We start from the raw sequence: 21420 nt of genomic DNA, 5'->3' as shown, positions 1-21420 counted from the left end.
TGCCAAAATAAAACAAATAAGACTTTATCCAGAAGAAAAAAAATATTATCAGACATACTGTGAACATTCATTTACTCTGTTAAACATCATAGATAATAACACAGAGAAAACCGCAGTTTAGCGCCCCCTGTAGTGTTTGAAACGGCTAACGTCATTGCACATTTTAGCCAGTTCGAACACAGACCATTATCACCCTAGGTACACTAGAGGGCGCCTCTTCATCTACGTATCTACAGGTAGATGGCATCAATTTATTTCTTATAAGTGGGAAATAAAAAATGAATAATATGTACATACATTTATTTGTTGTTTAGGTTATAGGTCAAAGGTCATGTGTGTGTGATAGATAGATAGATAGATAGATAGACAGACAGACAGACAGACAGACAGACAGATAGATAGATAGATAGATAGATAGATAGATAGATAGATAGATAGATAGATAGATAGATAGATAGATAGATAGATAGATAGATAGATAGATAGATAGATAGATAGAAAGTAAAAGACTCATTGACTGAGATCAGGGAGAATTTTACATATATCATTTAATATTTAGACTTGGGGCATTAGCCTTTTATTACAGCACAATTTGCATAATTTATCAATACCGTTTGTGTACAACCACAAAAACCATGACAGTTGGAATATTTTTTTTTCATCAGTTTACATTAAGTGGAAAACCAGACGGATTATACAAGCATATCTTTGTACAGTCAGCATACATATTTAGGTTTGATTAATTTTTCATCATCTTTTTTTTCCCCCTCTCTTTTTGTAAATAGAATCTGGACACAAAAATAGTATGAACAACAAAACATGCAACATCCAAAGTGAAAACACCACACTTTTTCCTGATTCTACTCTGAGTCAGTAGGTCAGCATCTGCTCTTTATTACTATTATTGTTATTATTATACAGGGTTAAATCTGTGTCTGTTGTGCAAGTCAAGTCCAGTCCAGTCTGTCAGAGGCAAGCATGGGGAAAGCTTTTACCCTAGTGCATGTACAACATGTAACACACAGATCAAAAACACAGTCGCTCTTCTCCTTTCCCTCAAACATGCTCTTCTCTGAACCAGAAAACCAATACAAGAACCTATTTGTACAAAAAGAAAAGTATTCTTTTATTTACATGGCTGCTTTTTTATTCATTTTTTATGTATTTTGCAGAGGTGAGAGAGTCAGTGTGGCAATTAAGTGAAAAAGATGCATGCACGGGCTATTCGAAGGAGGTCGCGTTGGTTACAACGAATGCTCTTTCTCCTCTTCATTTGTAAACATAAAAAATAGTAACGCACATTCTGAGAGATCAGAATATAATAAAGTGAGAACCGAGCATTGTATATAAAGCTGAGTGCAGTGAGATAGTGTTTTTTCCAGACACTGTGACTGAATTCATGAATCTGCTATAAACACACATTTACTGTAGTTATGCACATTTACAGTTTAACAGCGGACTGCAAGGAACTGTCAAAAATGCAATCAAATTAATAAACAAGCACCAAGCAAAATTAAAAATATATATAAATAAATGTCAGTTGGGAAAATACATTAAAATGACAAAATAAAAGTCATTATAATGCATTACGGCCATTAAATGATAAGTACAACAGATGCCTTTTGGGTTGCATAGAATAACATACACAGAACCTGCGGGTTTTGGTAGTTTGGCACAGGTTAAAGGCCGATTTCACCCTTAACGCTGGACATTTGTGTACCGTAAGTGCTTGACTTGGTAAAATGGCTGGGTTACGTTTTGCAAGGTTATATCCACACATCCTGTTTAAAGGCATAATAAAAAACATATAGATAACACTAATGGCATTTCAGTGTCTGAGGTGGCCACACTTTTCTGAAATTATGAGATGAGCGTGTGTCAAAATGTGTGTAAACTCAAAACGACGCGATGTCTTCACCCTGATCCTCATTGTCGCCTTTTAAGCTGCTTAGAGCAGAGATCGGCTAATAACGTTTAAGCAAGGCTTTTACATCGAAACCTGAGTGTTTAGGAGTTTGTTTGTCATAAAACATAGGCTAATATTAACATTGTGATATGAAAACGTCCGGACAAGACATGACATTGACCCATTCGAGCTCCATTCGAGCTCTAATCCATCTGTGGAGGTTTTAACAGTGCTTGACTGATTTAAATGGCAGGATATTTCTTGATTTTCTCTTTATTTTTTGATAGAACCTACTTAAAAAAAGAAAAAAAGCTAGCAAACTACATTCATAAAATGCTAGACTCAAAGTGCAAATCATATAACAGTGCTGGATTTGACATTTTCAACTGATGCTGCTGCATACTTGAGATATTTCATCTGTCACATTCATCGAACAAGACTCCCCATTCGCTTTCTGTGCAAGTCTGGCAGTTTTCTTAAACGTTTAAATTAGCCAGCAAACAATTTTGTGTTTAATAGACGTCTAATAGACGTAGACAGCTTGGCTAAAACAAGACTAAACTTGGGCTGTCAGTGAAAATCTAATAGATGTCTAAGAATAGCCCAAAACAAATAGACAGATTTGACAGACTTTATATGTGTAGTCATTCATTTCTGTTTATTTGATGACTAGTCTAGTATTCTTAGACGTCTATTCACTGACAGCCCAAATGTAGTCTTGTTTTAGCCAAGGCGACTATGTTTAGACGTCTATTTGACATCTATTAAACAAAAAAATGCTTGCTGGGTTCTTGCATTCATCCTGATTCTCTCTGAATCCGCTGATGAATTCCGTATCGTGTGTTACTTGTGTGAGTGGAAATAACCGTACTGACACAAAGAGTCATCACAACACCCAATAAATCAAATTTCATTCGTTTAAATCTGTCTATAATATACCATAAAATACTCTTCTAATCCATTGATAATGTGCTTAAATATTCGTTCAACACAATAACATCTGAGGGAATGTAAAAGAAGGATAAATATCTAAAGCGGAATCGTCTCTATCATACAAAAATAATATATATATGATATCTGTCTGTTAAATAATCCTTTATGAATAATGCACAAATTACTGGCAACAAATAAACGTTCGCTCTATCGTCTAACTGTCTGTCGTGGCCCAATGTACACATATTATTTTATAGATACACCAGTAAGTGATTGTGAAAGTGCATGTACACATGTGTATGAATCTTACGTGAATCTCCAGCTCACTTTTTTTTTTCAGATCTGCATCTTTCAGGATCAGATCTTTCCTGTAAACACCATTGTACACCTGTTTCTCCATGGCTTGGGTTAACACAATCACATGTGCCAGTGCAATCGGGAATCTCCCCGCGTCGGCCCTCCAAATTCAGCTCAGTTTAGTCCCAAAGAGTGCGGCAGAGATGTGCCGGGTCTGTCCACGCGCCTTAATCGACCGCCTTCTTTAGGAGTGGATCTGAGCTGTGCTGGCCAGCAGCTTGTGCCAGCTCACCACCCGTTTACGCAGGTCTACTTTATCCAGCCACACATACGCTTCGCCGATTAGGGTCTTCTTTACAAACTTGCCTCCGTTTGAAACAAGAAAGAGCTGCGAGGATTGGAAGAAATCAGAATCACTATTTCAAGTCTAGGCTAATTTTACGCTTGTGAACTTCACAATTTCTATATTTTGGTGAAACAGCTTAGTCCTATTTGAAGTCATCATGAATTTTGTTTTCATACGTTTCATGATATGAGAGAGATACTTAAATGTATGGTGGCAAAGAGAGCTCAAATGCACTGAAAGTTAAGAAAAACACTAACAAACAGCTTCATCCTTTTGACAACACACACACACGAAATTCTCACAAAACATAAATAAAATATAGAAACGCACTGCAAATAAAGCTGTGTTGTCAAAGATATGAGTGAGTTTGTTAAAAAAATGTCCTGATTGTAGAGTTACTTGCGACAAGCTTGTTGTTCTGAAGTTAACTCCTGCTTAAATGCCATTAAAATAACATTTAATTTAAAACTATTTGTGCAATTTGTCAGATTATTTGGGCTAAAATACACATGACAAGGACATTAAAATAAACAAAAACAGCACACCTCCCAGATCTTTGAAAGCACCGCTGACTGAAGCAGCCATTTCTCTCACTTTTTAGGGTTACCAAACGCAAAATCCGAGTGGTCTGTAATATTTGCAGCACATTTCAGTGTTTTTGTATTTTGTAAGACTTTGCATGCGCATGTGTTGTCAAACGGATGAAGATCTTTCAGTTTTCTATTTGCATGTGTTTTATTAACTTGCAGCAGGTTTGAGCACTCTCTGCCACCTTACAAGTTAGATATTTGAAAAAGAACATCAAAATTGGAGAACCCAGTCAGTCTTAACTTTGAAGAGAACATTTTACTTGTAATCTTTCTTTATTCTATAATATCTTTTTTGTAATTTCTGCATTTAAAGGGCACCCATTTTACCCCTTTTCAAGATTTAATGCAAGTCTTTTGTTTTTCCAGAATGTGTCTGTAAAGTTTCAGCTCAAAATACCCATCAGATCATTTATTATAACTTTTTAAATCTGAGAAATTTGAGCTGTTGTAGCTGTTTTTGTTGCCTGTGCCTTTAATGCAAATGAGCTGGTTCTCCCCACCCACCTTCCCACATGTGTGTCACAGATCTCTGTAGCCTTCACATAGATAAACAGCACAGTGACAGACAAGAATGAAGCAGATCTCACTTACAACAGTTAGAACTTACCCAACGGTTTTTGGATCTACTTATGTACAAAAAAAAAAAGAAAAAAAACAGACTTAATGTCCACAAAGCATCTTGTTTATAATTATGCGGCTGTGGTGATGAATTACAGTGATTTTACTGTATTTATTTCTAACAAGCTGAACAGATCCCAGTTTCTTTGCGCACGTCTTGTCTTGTGGATATGATTATACTGTATGTGTTACTTTGGAAATGTGTTAAAACGTGGGGAATACCACACCCCTATGTCACGTTGCGGTGGGCCTTAAAATGAGAGGGATTTGGATCCTATTTTGATGCCAGGTAACTAAAAACAAATTGACTTATTGTTTCTATCACTCAATATGACTGTGGAGACACTATACCTACACACAGTTCTGTCCAAACAGCTTACAAAAGTAGATTTTTGTCATAAGTGCCCTTTAAAAACAAAAATCCAAGTGATTTTGAATTATAAACAATACAGTAGGTATAAAAAAAAGGGTTCATAAATTATTTTCGGACTTTGATCTGTTTCGATTTTTGACCAATGTCTGGCATACCTGAATGGAATGACCGGTGGGGTTCATGCAGAAGCGGAAGGTTTCGTTAAAAGATGGTTCGCGATCATGACGACACACTCTGGTCTTCTTCTTGATGATTCTTTTCTGAGTGGCCACATTCACCACATAAAGCTTCACATATAGGTCTGTAAATGAAAAATGAATGTGCACAAAATTTGTGTGTTGTTCAATTCGAGAGTTTTAAAGAGCTTGTCCAATCCAACTTTCTAGAAAAAACTTTCTGCCATCGGTCTGTGGCAATTGTGAAATATGTGGGTGTGACTTCACCTTTAGTAAATATAGTGTGTATAAACATGTTCGCAGTCGCATGTTTAGTTACCTGGGAGGTGGTCGGGAGACTTGAATTTATATGTGATGTTTCTGCACTGTAGGATCTCAAGCACCAGGTGTTCTCCCTCTGTCTTCATCTCTTTCTTCAGGGCGATCTTTATCTCCCCCATCACCTGAGTCTTACCTAAAAAGACACACACACACACACATGAACAGGTCAGTATCTCAGTTCCTCCTCATATCTCTTTATCTTTTCCTCCCCTATTTTGTAAATCTTTGATCCACAAGAGGAGCATTCAGACAGTGTGAAAGAATTTAGCACATTTATAGCCAGAGGAAATAGTTTAATATGGGAGGAACTATTTAAATTCACTCTTCAATTAGTAATTTATAAAAGTATATACATTGAATGATCTGTTAAACTGATCATAAATGAAATTAATGAGTGTTGCATTGTTAAAAAAATAATTTAAAGGGCACCTATTTTACCCCTTTTTTAAAATTCTCTCTCCAAAAGGAGTCAGTGAAGTTTTAGCTCAAAACACACATCAGATTATTTACTACACCTTTGAGCATACTGGAATTTTCTGCTCTACACATTGTAGCTGTTTTGTTGCCTTTGCCTTTAATGCAAATGAGCAGGTTCTCCCCACCCACCGTTCCCACGTGGCTGTCAGATTGTGCCTCAATCTCCGAATGCATCAGTTAAACAGCACAGTGACAGACATGAAGGAAGCAGATGTCATATAATGTTTTTTTTTTTTTTTGTGAGAAATACTACAGTAAGAATTTTCTCACTGATTAGTTGATGTATTTGTTATGGAGTTAATTCACACACAATGTCATTACAAAAATCACACACACATACAGCGCACGCGTTTAACTTTGCACTGTTTTGCATGGCAAATGTGACAGGATACACATTATTATCTACTGCTGTAAGGATATCCCTTATGTTAATGCAGTAAAATAAACCTGATGTCCACAAACTGTGATTGAAGCATCTTCTTTTATAATTGTACTGACATGCGGCTGTGGTGAAGAATTACAATGATTTTACCGTCTTTTTTAAAAACGTTTTAAACTTGTAAAACTCCTTCTTGATCACATTTGATGATGACTGATGATCACAGAGAGGCGAACAGATCTTTTAATTCCAGTTGATTTGCACATGTCCTGTCTTGTTGAAATAATTATACGTGTTACAACAGAGACATGTTAATACATGGTTGTCCTACATCACGTTGCAGTGGACCTCAAAATGGGTGGGATTTGGATCCTATTTTAATGTCAGGAAATTAAAAGAGACTTATTGTCTTTATATCACCCCAATATGACTGTGGACACACTTTACCAACACACAGTTCTGCTCAAACAGCTTCCAAAAGATGATTTTCAACATAGGTGCCCTTTAAAATAAATGCTGCTTATTTTAAGATTTGCTAAACACAAAGGAATCCTAAAAATGCATTATCAAGAAATAAATATATCAGAATACTGACAAAGAGGCCTGTACTAATGGCCACTGAATAAACTTTTTAAAAAAACAGTTGTTTTGTAATTAAAATCAAAACATCATTGTATTTTAACCAAATAAATGCAAAAAAGGAATTACACACTCCAATTCTTAGAATAAAAGTGTAATTTAATGTAATTGAATAGAATGCAACTTAATTTATTAAATGATAAAAACACTATATGATAATTTGAGCATTTTAGCTACTCTGATGCAAAATTATACATTCAAATACACTGCTATTGACACAGACGAGCACAAATAAGCACACACCGTCCCATGCAAACATTACCCTCTGCATCTCCATGAGCGGATTTCACAGCTTCTGTGCCGTTTGGAATCTTTCCACTGAATGATAAATAGCATCAGGTCAGAGTGCCAAGAAAATGCAGATAATAAAAAGGCATTAAAAGGCGTTTTAGATAAAATTTAAAAAGTTATTATTATAAAAACACCATAATTGATTAGCAATTATTATACAGAGTCATACGAAAAAGCACTCACAATCTGGGAACCTGGAAAATTGCACTATCCACCGCATTTGTCCCGCCCTCTTCATCCAATAGGCTAAAGGCACTGCCACTCAGACCACTATCCAATGAGGCTGCAGTAACAGGAGCATCACCAGATCTATGGCTGCGGGACGCTGTTTTTGAAGTGGACTATGTGAGTCGCATTAATCTCATACACTACTACTGGTTTGCAACTAGCAAATAAAGGGTAGATGTCCACATATTCACTCCAAACACACACTCACAAACACACCGATAGATACTGGCACTACTGGCAACATTTAAAAAAGCATGACGGCACTCAATAAATGAAAGGAAACATCACAGACAGAGATATGCTAAGCAGACATCAGATGACAGAAGCAAAAGCACAGACAGAACAAATTAAACTGTTCATTAGTAATCTGTGTGTTTTAGTTTAGAACATTAAGCGAGTAAGAACAATTGTGCTAATTCCGTTGGCGCTATATTAGTTTATTTAAATGGTTGTTACTTAAGATTGTGTTTTATATGTTGATGTATTTGGAAGTGTTTGAACGAGAGTGATGGTGATGGTGTGACGTGGGATGCGTGATTTCAACACGTAATTCATGCACACAGTCTTTTTCAATCAGATTCAGCAACGGTGACACTAACACCAGGCATCTCTTGGGATGGTTAGGGGGTCAATATTTCAGTTTTACTACAGTTTAGTCCCCTGGTTTTAGGGAAGCACGTTGCTGGACTGTTGTATCAGACTGAGACTCGCTGCATGAATTTCCTGTGAAGTGGCAGAGAGTGGATTCCTGCTGAAAGTGAGAATCACTAGACCCTACCCACTTGGAAAATATGAATAAGGTTTTAAGGTTACTTGACCTGTTTTTAACCTGCCAATCCAAGTGTTTTGAATTAGCATCAGACGAATCTGGTTAAAAAATGGCCACCAACTCATGTGCTGGATCTTGACAACCACAACATGAATAGTGGACTACAGGACTAATTGTGTTTAGACATAATGTTTCTTTACAATGTGATGTTGCCATGCACTGGTTGGCATAGATAATAGATATTACAGCGGTTTTAGTTATTTTTCTTGATCCTTCTATACAAATCAAAACTTTTCCAAAAACCTAATGAAAAACATTCTGTTTTTAATGCACCATTTTCAGGTAAATGCCATGTTTGGACAGTTTTCTCTGCACTGCAATAGAAAATTAGTTTTTTTTTTATCCACGTAGATGTACAGTATACCCTCTGTTTATTCAAATGAAAATGCTAAACATTCGTCTTGGTGTGAACAGGCCATTTACTTGACAAATTTCATGCATATTTCTGATAAGATTGCTTATAAAAATCTTAAATATTGTCTATTTGCATCTGTAATGCAACTATATTGCTACCTATTACTTGTTAAACTTGAATGTACGTAAACATGAACAGTAACTTAATATTTAAACCTGCAATGTTCTGCAATTTCAATCAACCGAGGGTTTCAGAATTCATTTTTTTTCAGGTTTTAAAAAGAAAATTGTAAAGATGCACCACCTAAGTTCATGTGATTACTAACTACAGATTTAAGACTGATTTATACTTCTGCGTCGAGTGATCGGTATGACCCACGGCACCTGCCTTGCGTGTAGCATTTATACTTCTGCGTGCTGTTTGTGTTTCTCTGCAATAACCCTCCCGAAATGCAAGCTGGAAGTAGGTTTTTATCTTCCTCTGTTGAGTTTCTTTGCAGGTGTTTTGTTTTTTTCTGAATGCTAAAAGTAGCTAAAACTGGCGGACTGGCAACAACTTTAATCATAAAATAAACACAAAACAAAAGTTTCCATCTGGAACTCCTTCGAGGGACTTGACACTTGTAAACATTCGCTCTATCAGGCTTGCGGCTCTCAACACCGCCCATGCTTGTCAGCGGTACCAAGCCAACCAATGACAGAGCTTGCGCTACGCTTTGCAATGTGTAGTTACTATTTTGGACAGGTGTGCATCAGCATCAGCCACAGCGAGGGCTATGCGACAGTACAAAAGGCTGCGCCGGACCATACGAGTGCACTTGACGCAGAAGTATAAATCAGCCCTCACTTAATCCTAATTTCTGTAATAGTTTTGCTCACTTTCATTTGGAATAACTCATTGTAAGTCGTCCCCTTCCCATAGTGCCCTTTTTAGGCACAAATACACATTATGCAAAGTGTCTTCAGCTAGTTCCACTAGTTAGATGTGCGTTAGTAACTCAACATCCTCTCGCTCTTTCTCTCTTGCTGTCATCGGCAATCATACGAGACGTTCATCTCTCACCTCCGTCCGGCTGCGGCCTCTCTTCAGACAGGGCTTTCCTGAGGGTCAGGTGACGGCCGTCAGGGACCTCATGGGCCGGCGACTCAGACGGGGCTCTCTGAATGGTGAGCACACCAACTACGCTGTGCCTGTGGTGCCTCGGGTCGAGGCCGCCATTTTGGGCTGGGGCCATATATCAGCCACGGGGTGGAAGGTGAGAAGGAGGGGAGGTTTGGAGAGGGGAGAAGGGGGGCGAGATGGAGACTCAGAGTATGAACTTGTCACAACATGGACACCACCAGCTTTTACTGTGTAGTCACATGCAGCCACAGTCCGCACGGCCCGGCTCGGGCTCAAAGCGTTGACTGAGGTGCAGTGTAGGCCAGCGAGAGCCGCAGAGAGAGTGAAGGCAGGGTGGGATGGTGCTTTAAGGAGTGGCGGCCACATGCATGGCCATCTCGTGGACTGGGGTAGCTGCTGAAAAGCTGGCCGTCTGGGACAGAAAACAACTCAATGGGACAAATAAATAAAGAGTTAAATAAAAAGGTTGTCAGGGCTGCTGTGAAGGGCTCAGGTGGGCAAAAGGTGTTGATTTTGTGTTTGGTGCAGGTCTTAAACTCTCTAACTTTAATAACATGGCAAGATGAGCAGGTTTTACCTAAAAAAACCTTAGTAGTAAGGTTCCAACATGTCCCTTTGGGGTAAAATGACAGGTCTGCATGACTAAGTGCGTGACATGTGCAGTCAGATCTCCTCACAGTGATTGACAGGTCTTAGTAATCCAACTTAGCATACTGATTGATGGGCAGCAAAGTGCCAGACTAGGTCAGAAATAGTTTTTGTTTCTGCACAATATTTAAGCTGGAGTCTATTTTTTTAAATCTATTCTGAATCATTATTTGTACCATTATTTTTTGCATTGGCATATTGGGTGTTCCTTGAAAATTAAACCCATATGCAACAGGAACTGTTCAGGGTTTCAAGGATGTAAGGAAGCTTAAGGACAAATTATTAAGTTCAAATAGAAAACTTCATAGATTAGCTCTGTAACTTTAAAATATGATACACTGATATACATTTATAAATGATCTCTTGACCAGTTCCATGATAAAAACACTAAATATAACATGCTCCCTTAAATGTATGTGTTAAAAAATGTCATAAAAAAGAGTATATGTTTCTGTACAAGTGTATGTGACATGTTCTCAACATACTAGTGAGAACACACAGGCCGGGAGGAAGTGAAGTGACAGACTGTGACCACAAGGGGATCAGAGGAAGAAAAACTGGAGAAACCAGAAAACAATGACGGGGAAAGAAAAAAAAACCAAACGAAGGCAGTGAAAAAGAACAGAAGGAGGAACAGATGAGTGCGAAGGCAGCCATGCTGTGGAGGGTTTATTTGCGTCGTTTACTTGGTTGGAGACGGGGCTGTTGGCCGGCAGCTTCAGCCATTGCTGCAGCATCATCAAGGTGTGCCCGGGTCGTGCCACTTTTGCCATGAGCACGGGGGCCTCCATGGGGACGGGCTTGACCCTCGGAGAGGGATGGCTTTGAAGAGCTGGGGCTACTGTGAGATTTCTCAATAGTGGGCACCTGCGTGTCTAAAACAACCAGAACCAAATTACCACAAGAGCTGTTTTTTAGCCTATTTATTCATTTAAATTCTTCAAAAACTTCTTAATTAAAATATACATAAACTACACAGATGATCTGGTTATGTTATTTTAAAACTATTGAGTCTCCATCTGACATAAGTGGTGTGTTCCACTATTGTGCCCTAGTTAGCATCTAAGCAGGCTGCTTGCTGTCTGAGCGGCCCTGTCACACCTTGCGTGAGGTGACTGGAGTGAAGCGCTGGTGAGCTCAGCGCCGTAGTGAACTCAACACACATATATGGAGAGCGAAAAGCCAAAGCTAGGAAGCTTGAGAAATATAGGATGGAGAGATCAAGTGAAAGCAAGAACAATACAGATAGAAGAAAAGAAGACAGAATGCAGAGAAATGACAGCAGTAGTAGGATGGAGGACAGGAAGACATCACGTCTGGAAATGTGAAAGGAGAAGTGGCATGCGACGTGCACTCATACCCTTAGCAGGGTCAGGGAAGATTCCGTGACTACGGCTCTTAATGACTGAGGATTTGGGCGAGTCCTCCTTGCTGTGTCCAGAGGTCTTTGGGGAGTGCTGGCTCCCGTGTCCTCCAGGGGGTTTGGGTGAATGCTGACGTCCCTGTCCCGAGTGAGAGCGCCGGTGATGCTCGCCTTCACTCTGCTCCTTTAGAGGAAGCCAGCGTGGGACGTTGTCCAATTGGGCCGTGTTGGACAGGTCAATTAAAACCTATAAATCACCATACATGTACAATTTCATGATTATTCAGTGACTGTAAGATGAGAGTCCATCTCTTGGATTTGCAGCCTTGAACTTTTATACAGAATGGACCCGGTGTTTAATATTCCAAAGTGTGCTTAAAGCTTCTCACCTCTCCCAAGAAGTCATTGGCAGAGCTCTTGTCGTAGTCCCACACGCTGACCTCCAGTGTCTTCTTTCTCAACTAAACATGCACCACACAAACACAGAGCATTCAATGCCAATTACTTAGTTTGTGATTTTATCACCATACATTGCCTGAATACACCCTACAACCTGACCAGTTGGGTGATTAGGATTTATAATTCATTCAGAATTCAGTAAGTACATACGGTATTAATTTTTTTTAAAGTTACAATCGATAGTTCTACCTCAAAAAGATAACAAGTGAAAATTGATTTTGCTTTCTGCAATAATTCTGAGCAGCACAATGGTTTTCAACAGTTATAACGCAAAGCACACAAGCACAACATTTTGGAGTGATTTCTAAAGAATCATGTAAAAATGTTTAAATGACATTTACTTCAGAAAAAATAAATCATTCCCTTTGCTTCTATATATATATATATATTTCTTTGCTCATTCCCTCTAAACTTTGCTTCTGAGTTAAATACACAAGGAAATTTTCACAGTATGTCTGATAATATTTGTTCTTCTGGAGAAAGTATATATATTTATATATATTTTTGGCTAGAATAAAAGCAGTTTTTAATAATAATAATAATAAAAAAACATTTTAAGGTCAAAACTATTAGCCCCTTTAAGTTATATATTTTTTTCTATAGTCAAAGAACAAACCATTGTTATACAATAAATTGGCTAATTACCCTAACCTGCCTATGTAGCGAAGGCCAGCTAGTGAAGTGCTGTGCATGTAAAACCTCACTCCTCTGAACTCTAAGAAGGTGCTCTAGTGACAGATGCTAGAGGCAATGGTCTTTAGCCTCCTTGTAAGAGCAACTGACTCCCCTGCGGAAGGTTGCCGGTTTAACCCCAGCTCAGAGTTGGGTGGTAAAGGACTGGCAGGGTTACACCTAGATAACCTAATTAACCTAGTTAAGTTTTTAAATGTCAATTTAAACTGTATAAAAGTGTCTTTAAAATTTTCTAGTAAAATATTATGTACTGTCATCATGGCAAAGATAAAATAAATCAGTTATGAGAAATGAGTTATTAAAACTATTATATTTAGAAATGTGTTGAACAAATCTTCTCTCCGTTAAACAGAAATTGAGGGCTAATAATTAGAGGGGGCTAATAACTCTGATTTCAACTCTATATTTTTCCTTGCTGGAAACAAAGACAAAAAAGTCTTATCTGTTAAATTGGTAAACATCTTCAACATGATATGTAGTACTAGAGCATTAAATCCAGATGGTTTTCAACACAAGCCTCACTTACCAGCATTCTGTCTTTCTCTCTCAATTAAGAGGCACTGGCCTCGCTTCAATAGTCCAGTAAAAACATATCAATCACATCTGTCAGTGTCTGCCTAAGAGAGCTCAACCGACTAAAGAAGCTCTTTGGTCTTAATTAGAGTAAAGCACTTCTGGGAGACAACAGACTATTCCCTGTTTGCACCAAAAGCCTGAGATTCTCTCTGAAGAGCTTTCATATAATTGAAACCTCAAAACTGGTATGAAATCTTCAAAGTAAAACATTTTCCATCAGAATTTTTCCTAGACATCTGAAGCGCAACCTAGATGTGTTTGGTTACCTGTTCAAGGTGAATGTTTTTGTAGATGACAGTCTGGTTCCACTCCGGGTTCAGGGTCTTCTGAACATGCTTGGACCTTCTTTTGTTTTCAGCACTGCAGTTGAGAAAAACAAACACACCAAGAGGTCAGCATTCAATTAAAATAGAGCATCAGTGTGCACCAGACTTCAACAAGAAACACCCCACGCTGGTGGCAGATGGTCTGCATGATGGAGGACATGTAGTATAGGCCCACTTGTGTTGTTGCAATGACCATATACTACATTAAGAATGTAATCAAATGCATAATGATGACATAAAGAGCAAAACACAACATCATTAAGCCGTTCATGTCCAAGCATGGCCAAGTCTTCAATAATCTGCTTGTACTGTAGGAAAGAATCACATACCTGGCATTCTGCACAACCATGACCTGACTGTGAAGATCCAGCATGCAGCAAAAACAGACAACAATCAGTGATGAGTGGGAGACCGCAAAGGTGTGTGTATGCATGTGTGTGTGTTCGCAGTAGCTCATGCATTCATGCCCATATGGAGCTGAGAAATGGAGAGCTCCTGTTTCTGTAGGTTCAATCCAAGTACTGCATGATCAGATGAGAGCCAGAAATGGTCCGACACACATACACAAACATACACACCAGCCTACAAACATCAGCCAGCGCTATCATTTTACACACAAACTCAGCTGGCATTGATTTTCCTCGTTTGCTGACTCACTTACTGCACACATAAACAGGCGGACAAGCGCGCACACACACCTAATTAAAATTCAGCTAAAAAACTAGGGCTCACACAGTATGCATAATCCTTTTCGGGTCTTTCCCACAGACTTGATGCTAAGTACAGCTGGATAAGTGATTTTCTGTTTCGTTAACTCTCGGAAAGTAGCCTCTAGGAGAGCTGCTGTGGGAGCCTTAATTTACATTGCCAAGGGTGAAACAGGTGGTTTTATTTTTCAGCAGGAATCAAGATACTAACATCTTATTTTAACATCTCAGTAATCTCACAGCTTTACTGTCTGGTAGAGTTTTTAAAAAGGTAGAAACTGATACTGATTGATTCTAAAACTAGAATCTAACATGTCCTGTATATTGACCAAACACAGTTGGCAACCCACACTGGGTCTCACTTAAAGGGAAAGTTCACCCAAAATATGAAAATTGCCTCATAATTTCAACCCAGGCTCATTCTGATGTACCCCTAAATACATTTCTGGAGAGCACTAAATATGTCCCAGGAGCTATGTTTTTTTTTTGCCATTTTTGTTTTCAAACTCATCACTCATTTTGAGAGCTCAAATTTCTCATTCACACCTGCTGTTCTCGCATAAATCCACCAGAGGCTGCTGTTGACTGACTGATCAATCGACTGACCCACCCTCCTCCTTCCCTAAACCCAACCAATAGTGTTTTCAAAAGCACCGATTGACCCGCCCACCCACTTCCCTAAACCTTACCGACCTTAAAGCCATCGCCTGATTTTTACAACGTTTTCAGATTTTACCGCATTCTCACCCTGCGATTTACTTATTCATTTTATTTTTTGGCTTTTGTTTTTGTCTTACTGAAACTGTTCTTCACCAGACTCAAACCCCAACGTTGTGGTCAACTTCTCTCTGCGTCTCAAGTCCGCCGACATACATGGCGAGCTACTGAACAAACTGGTAACAGCAGGAAAGCCGTCCAAACAGAGGTAAGCGGTCAGCTGGTAAGCGCGAAACAGCATTATACTGCCCCGTAGCATCGTTTTAAAAAAATTAAATGCGGCCATACGTACTTCTGGCTACATAATTCGTGGTCTCCAGAAATGTATATAGAGCTACGTTTTCAGAGTTAGCCTATGTTGCATAATTTATTCTCCCTCAGGTGGTTTTCAACCTTTATGAGTTTCTTTTATCTGTTGAACTCAAAGGAAGATATTTTGAAGAATGTTAGTAGCTGGCAAGTCATTAACTTTCTTATGAGGGGAAATTACTATAAAAATCAATGGGTGCCAGCTACCAGCATTTTTCTATAGAAGAAAGAAACTCAAACAGGTTTTGAACAAGTGAAGGGTGAGTAGATGGTGGCAGAATTATCATTTTGGGTGAACTTTAAAGGGATAGTTCGATCTAAAATTAAGGTTTACTCGTCATTTACTCAACCTCAATTGGTTAAAAAGCTTTGTTAGTTTTTTCTGTTAAACACAAGGGAATATATTTTGAAGAATGCTTAGAAACTGTAACCATTGACATATATAGTAAGTAGGTAAATCAAGTGAAAGTCAATGGTTACAGGTTTTCAGCTTTCTTTAAAATATCTTTTTTTCACAGTTTGTTTACAACAAAACCAGACAGGTTTGGGACAAATATAGGGTGCATAAATGATGACAGAATGTTCATTTTTTTGGTGAACTATCCCTCTAAGACTCAATTCCAGTAAGTTGAGATTTGCAGAAAGTACTTACCCTCTACCTGGCAGCAAGTAAACTTTAACGAATGGATCAGAGTAGCCATTATTGTCCCGAGGCGCCAGATTCCGTGCTTGGAGAACATGGACGATGAGATTTCCCAGCTGTTTGTCATAATTTATTTGAAGCTGCAACATAGAAGAAAGTAAAAATGTCTTTCTTCTGTTGAAAAGGCAAATGACTATTACATAAATACACTCTTTTAATCAATGAATTAAGTGTGAAATTAAATATGAGTGATTTCATAGAGTGTTCATTCATAAGCAGCTAATTTCTAGTCGTAGATAGTTTCATATTGAAATTTCCACTTTTACAGGTCTCTAAATTACAGTTTTAAAATTCCACTTGGAGGTTTGCTTAATGAGCTACAGATGTAGCTGAGATGATGAGAGCTCAAATCTACCTGGATTTCTCCTGAAACTGGGTGGGACTGAGTTTTTGTACCCTCAGAGTTCTAAGAAACAAAAAACATCAGCAGTAAGGAAAGACGTGTTTTTTTGTTTGACTTTCTGTATCCAAAATAATTGTGCACATGGGATATGCATACCTTGCTGTGGCGTTTCTTGCTGACAGAGGGTGAACCAGGCTGGCCAGGACTGGGAACTGCACTGGAGCCTGCAGACGCTGAGGGTTTATCCAGTGCTGACGCAGAGGAGGACGGCACCTGCTGCTGGGACACTTTCTGCAGCTCGGCAGCCAGCTGCTTGGGGTCCACACCTGGTGACCGTGGAGGTCTGTCCCCTGTATATTTAGAAGTCAGGTGTTAGTAGTCACTGTGGTTAATTAAGACAATTTCATTTGATTGTCTTTTTCAATGACTCGAGGTTCTCACCTTTAACCTGGTCATGCAGGTCTAGATGGGAGCTATCAGAATCAGACAGCATATTTATGTCACTGGAGATAAAAAGAAATTGAGGAGTTTAGTAAAGCAAGCAGGAAATCAATATGTGACCCTGGACCACAAAAGTCTCAAGTTGCATAGGTTTATTTTTGGTAATAGTTTCTTTTAAGGCAAAAATCATTAGAATATTGTTTACAGATCATGTTCCATTAAGATATGTCAGATACTTTGTACCCTAAATGTATCAAATCTTAATTATTCATTAGGAAAATGCTTTGCTAAACACTTAATTTGCCCAACTTAAATAGCAATTTTCTTAATATTTAGATTTGTTAAAACATATTCAAAGTATTGAGTCTGAATATTTGGTAAATAAATTGTAAATCCGCATTTGTACATTGGGGCTTTAAATATCATGTTTCATTCAGAGCTAGATAGAAAACAGAAATAAAAAGTAGCACATAACTATTAATTAAGCAAATCTGACACTCACAGTCTGATACATAATTCGGCCTCTCCAACCTGGTGACCAACCAGCCCTTGCACCTCCTCGTACGTCTTACCACTCAAGGAAATGTTGTTCCACTCCAGGACTTGCATTCCTATGCAAACACACACATACAAATATAAAATCAGCCGCTTTATACAATGAATTTTATTTACATTTGATCAAATATACTGTAATAAGCACTGCAACATCAAGCATCAAGTTCGATTAAACAAGCTGTGCTGAAGAAATCCTGTGAGAAAGGAGAGGAAACACGTGCAACAGATTTCACGCCAAGTCACAGCAAACCAAAACCTCTTAGCGCACTTACACAGATGAAAGCGTGTCTTCAGGTAGGCCAGGTATGCCCTCTTTGGGCGTTTCGAACCTCCTACGTTACGTTGGATGCTTGGGATCCCTGGGGGTGAATGTGTACTCGGGTCATTTACACGCTTAAAGATTTTACTGTTTAATGTGAGAGACTAAACAGCCGGCTCACATTACTCCACAGCTTAACACCAGCCTGTTACACTGAGCTTGAAAATATACGTCAGTCACATGACTGTTGTAGCCATGACAACCCCATACATAATCACACTTACACCTAGTAGAAGCATTTGACATTTCAGCTTTAAGACGCTTATTCTGCTGTTGGGACAATATGTGGGAGAGAGATGATTCTAGATTATATAGGTCAAGAAAAGATGAGAAAATTAGTAGCAAGGTATGATTGGCTTTACATTGGGGTGATCTGTAATCAATTGTTCTGCACTGTATGTATTATGATGTATAGTTTTATAGGAAAGTAAGAGTGGGTTTATAATGAGACAGTCTGTAATTTTAGTTTTTATTATGCACTGTGTACTACTACTATATATGGTATTGCTTAATACCAATAAATAAAAAGGAAGGAAAAAAGAAATGATGAGAAGAAATGAGATGAAATCAAATGAAAAGAGAAAGATGAGATGAAAAGAGACAGCATGACAATAGATGTGAGGAGAAGAGACGAGGTAAAAGCTCAAATCATAAAGGAAGAGACAAAATGAGACGAGAAAATGTGAGGTGAGAAATAAAATGTAAACAACATGAGAGCAAATGAAATATATGCAATAAGATACAATGATTAATGCAGATGAGACAAGAAGAGATCAAATGAGGAAAATAGAGAAGAGATAAGAGCGGAAGATTAGAAGAGATAAATAAAAGGAGATGGGACAAAGAAATGCAGAAAAGAGAAATTGAGAGGTAGAAGAATGAACAAAGTTAGAAGAGACAAGATGAAAAGAAAAAAGGTGACAACAGAAGAGACTTAATGAGATGAAACAGATATAATACAGCTGCACAATATATCGTTTCAGCATCCATATTGAAATGTGCAAACATATACAGTTAAAGTCAGAATTATTAGCCCGCCTTTTATTTTTAAAATATTTTCCAAATTATGTTTAAAAGAGCAGGAAAAATTTCACAGTATGTCTAATAATATTTAATCTTCTGGAGAAAGTCTTATTTGTTTTATTTCTGCTAGAATAAAAGCAGTTTTTAATAAAATAAAAACATTTCAAGGTCAAAATAATTAGCCCCTTTAAGCTATAGATATATAAGCTACTATATATAATATATATATATTTTGTTTATAAGCTATATAGATATTTTTCTACTGAACAAACCATCACTACACAATAACTTGCCTAATTACCCTAAACTGCCTAGTTAACCTAATTAACATAGTTAAGCCTTTAAATGTCACTTTAAGTATCTTGAAAAATATCTAATATCTAGTAATAATTCTGACTTCAACTGTATACAATTGTCACATCACAGGACCTGTAATGAAAAGTGGAGTTGAGATTATAGTTGACCAGGAGCCATAATTAAGAATACATGGGTTTTGTGGCAAAGTTTACACCTGATATTGAAAGTTTATCATTGTACTATGCATTAGAGTTGACTGTAATATAAACGATATAATATAATAAAAATACAGCTTATTTTTTGTGTGTGTTTAGGGCCTTTGACTATGTAAACAAAAAAGAGTTTAAAGCATTCAGGCATATTTAAAAAATAAACTTGCTTGTAAGTTTGATTTAAGGTTAATTTTACTGAAAAATATACTCACGAAGACTATTTTACATTGATTTATCAATTTCTGTACATGAATCCTGTTCATTCCTGTTCATTCATTTGGTCAGAGGAGAAAATGGTCGTGCCCAACTAAGCCTGGTTTCTCTTGAAGTTTTTTTTTTTCCTTCACTTTCGTCAATTGGTGAATTTGTTCCTCGCCACTGTTGCCACTGGCTTGTTTGGTTTGCGATCGTGGAGCTGCACATCGATGGATTTGCTCTTCAGTGTTTGGACATTCAGCAGTGAAAAACCAAACTGAACTGAACTAAACTGAACTTCAACTCTGAAAACTGGACTGACCGCTAAATTTACTAGAACTTCTTTGTTTGACACAATCTACATTGTAAAAGCGCTATAGGAAATAAACATAAGTTTAATTGAAAGAGGAATTGAATTCCCCAGAAAACCATAAAGCTTTATCTTTACATCATTGTATTTATTTTTATTTATAATTTGTTTATCATATTTAATGCATAGCTGACTCAATACAGAATCATCTCAATCAATCCAAATGAATAAATTCTTTCCATATAGAACTATTCAAGTCATCTGGTGAAATTTTATTCATATCGGCATATATATTGCCAAAAAACATGATTTTTTCAGTATTGTGCAGCACTAAGATATAGGATTGAAAGAAATGATACACAATGAGAGGGAGAAAAGTGAGATGAGACAGTAGAGAATTAAGAATAGACTAAATTAAATATTGACACAAAGAAACACAATAAAAGGAGAAGAGACAAGCATAGGGTTAAGGAGTCAAATGTCTAAATACAAAGTGATATTTGATAGAGAGAGCGAGAGGAGGAGGTGAAAGACAGATGTGAAGTGTCAGTCCCAGTCAAAGCTTAGAATGTTCTCTCACAAAGCCCAGCTGTTGTATATGGCCTCATAAATAAGCCTGCGCGCAGACAGATCCACTCCCTCTGGCTTCACTTTCCCCCTCACCACCTATCCTGGCCCCTCGTAAATTAGGACCCAGAGAAAGCAGCACAAAACCCGGAGCCTAAGCAGACCTAATTTATAATGCTTCGTGCTCACCCTCACCCTGAAGAAAAAGAGAGCATTAACGTCTCCGTCATGACCAAGATCAATAGAGCTTGTAAAATTCAGCTCCATCAAAATGCCTGAAATAGTCCATCAAGATAGTGCGAAAAATTCTGATTTTACTCTTGGTTTTATTTCAAAAGTCTGTAAAGATTCTTCCAAGTCAACGAGAAACTCTAGCCGTCAGCAATCAATGGGTGAATCTGTCACATTGAGGTCAATTCTGGCTTGTGCAAAGTGCACATTTACATAACTGCATGGTAAAGAAGACCGTGGTAAAGCAGTAAAACCTCAAACTCTTTTGAACTGAACACCCTAGAGACATCTCAGTCAAAGTTTCGATATAAATTTAACACTGATCTGTGCAACACCTACACCGACAGTATACACTGCAGAGGAAACACAGTCATGAACCTGAAGCTTCAACTTCATTTTCTCCTTCTCTATCTTTATCTCTCACATCAAGAATGAGTCATTCTGCAAGCCCGGAGGTGAAGAATCACGCAAATTAACATCATTTGTTTTTTTTCTGTCTCCTGCCCTGAAATATCACGTCACTTTGTGCCCTTTAACGTTAACTCA

General features: G+C 37.9%; 1 protein-coding gene across 20 annotated transcripts in view; it reads right to left on the bottom strand.

The window, feature by feature from the left end:
- Positions 1–530: 530 nt before the first annotated feature.
- The window catches only part of pcloa (piccolo presynaptic cytomatrix protein a), a 64230-nt gene continuing 43340 nt past the window's right edge, over positions 531–21420 (bottom strand). For 6 of the 20 annotated variants that reach the window (XM_073947080.1, XM_073947082.1, XM_073947096.1 and 3 more), the window contains 16 exons: positions 17668–17776; positions 17166–17227; positions 16881–17074; positions 16737–16787; positions 16331–16461; positions 14275–14301; positions 13886–13979; positions 12281–12352; positions 11889–12138; positions 11215–11403; positions 9821–9982; positions 7530–7671; positions 7318–7373; positions 5559–5693; positions 5219–5364; positions 531–3524 (listed from right to left, as the gene is read on the bottom strand). In XM_073947080.1, coding sequence (XP_073803181.1) covers positions 3381–3524; positions 5219–5364; positions 5559–5693; positions 7318–7373; positions 7530–7671; positions 9821–9982; positions 11215–11403; positions 11889–12138; positions 12281–12352; positions 13886–13979; positions 14275–14301; positions 16331–16461; positions 16737–16787; positions 16881–17074; positions 17166–17227; positions 17668–17776 — 1964 coding nt within the window. In that variant the 3' untranslated portion in view covers positions 531–3380. The remainder of the gene's footprint in view (positions 3525–5218; positions 5365–5558; positions 5694–7317; positions 7374–7529; positions 7672–9820; positions 9983–11214; positions 11404–11888; positions 12139–12280; positions 12353–13885; positions 13980–14274; positions 14302–16330; positions 16462–16736; positions 16788–16880; positions 17075–17165; positions 17228–17667; positions 17777–21420) is intronic. The other 14 variants (XM_073947084.1, XM_073947088.1, XM_073947085.1 and 11 more) reach the window with 7 other exon arrangements.

This window comes from Danio rerio, chromosome 4 (genome assembly GCF_049306965.1).
Source record: "Danio rerio strain Tuebingen ecotype United States chromosome 4, GRCz12tu, whole genome shotgun sequence".
Classification (NCBI taxonomy): Eukaryota; Metazoa; Chordata; class Actinopteri; order Cypriniformes; family Danionidae; genus Danio; species Danio rerio.
This window is presented reverse-complemented; position numbering and strand designations above follow the sequence as displayed.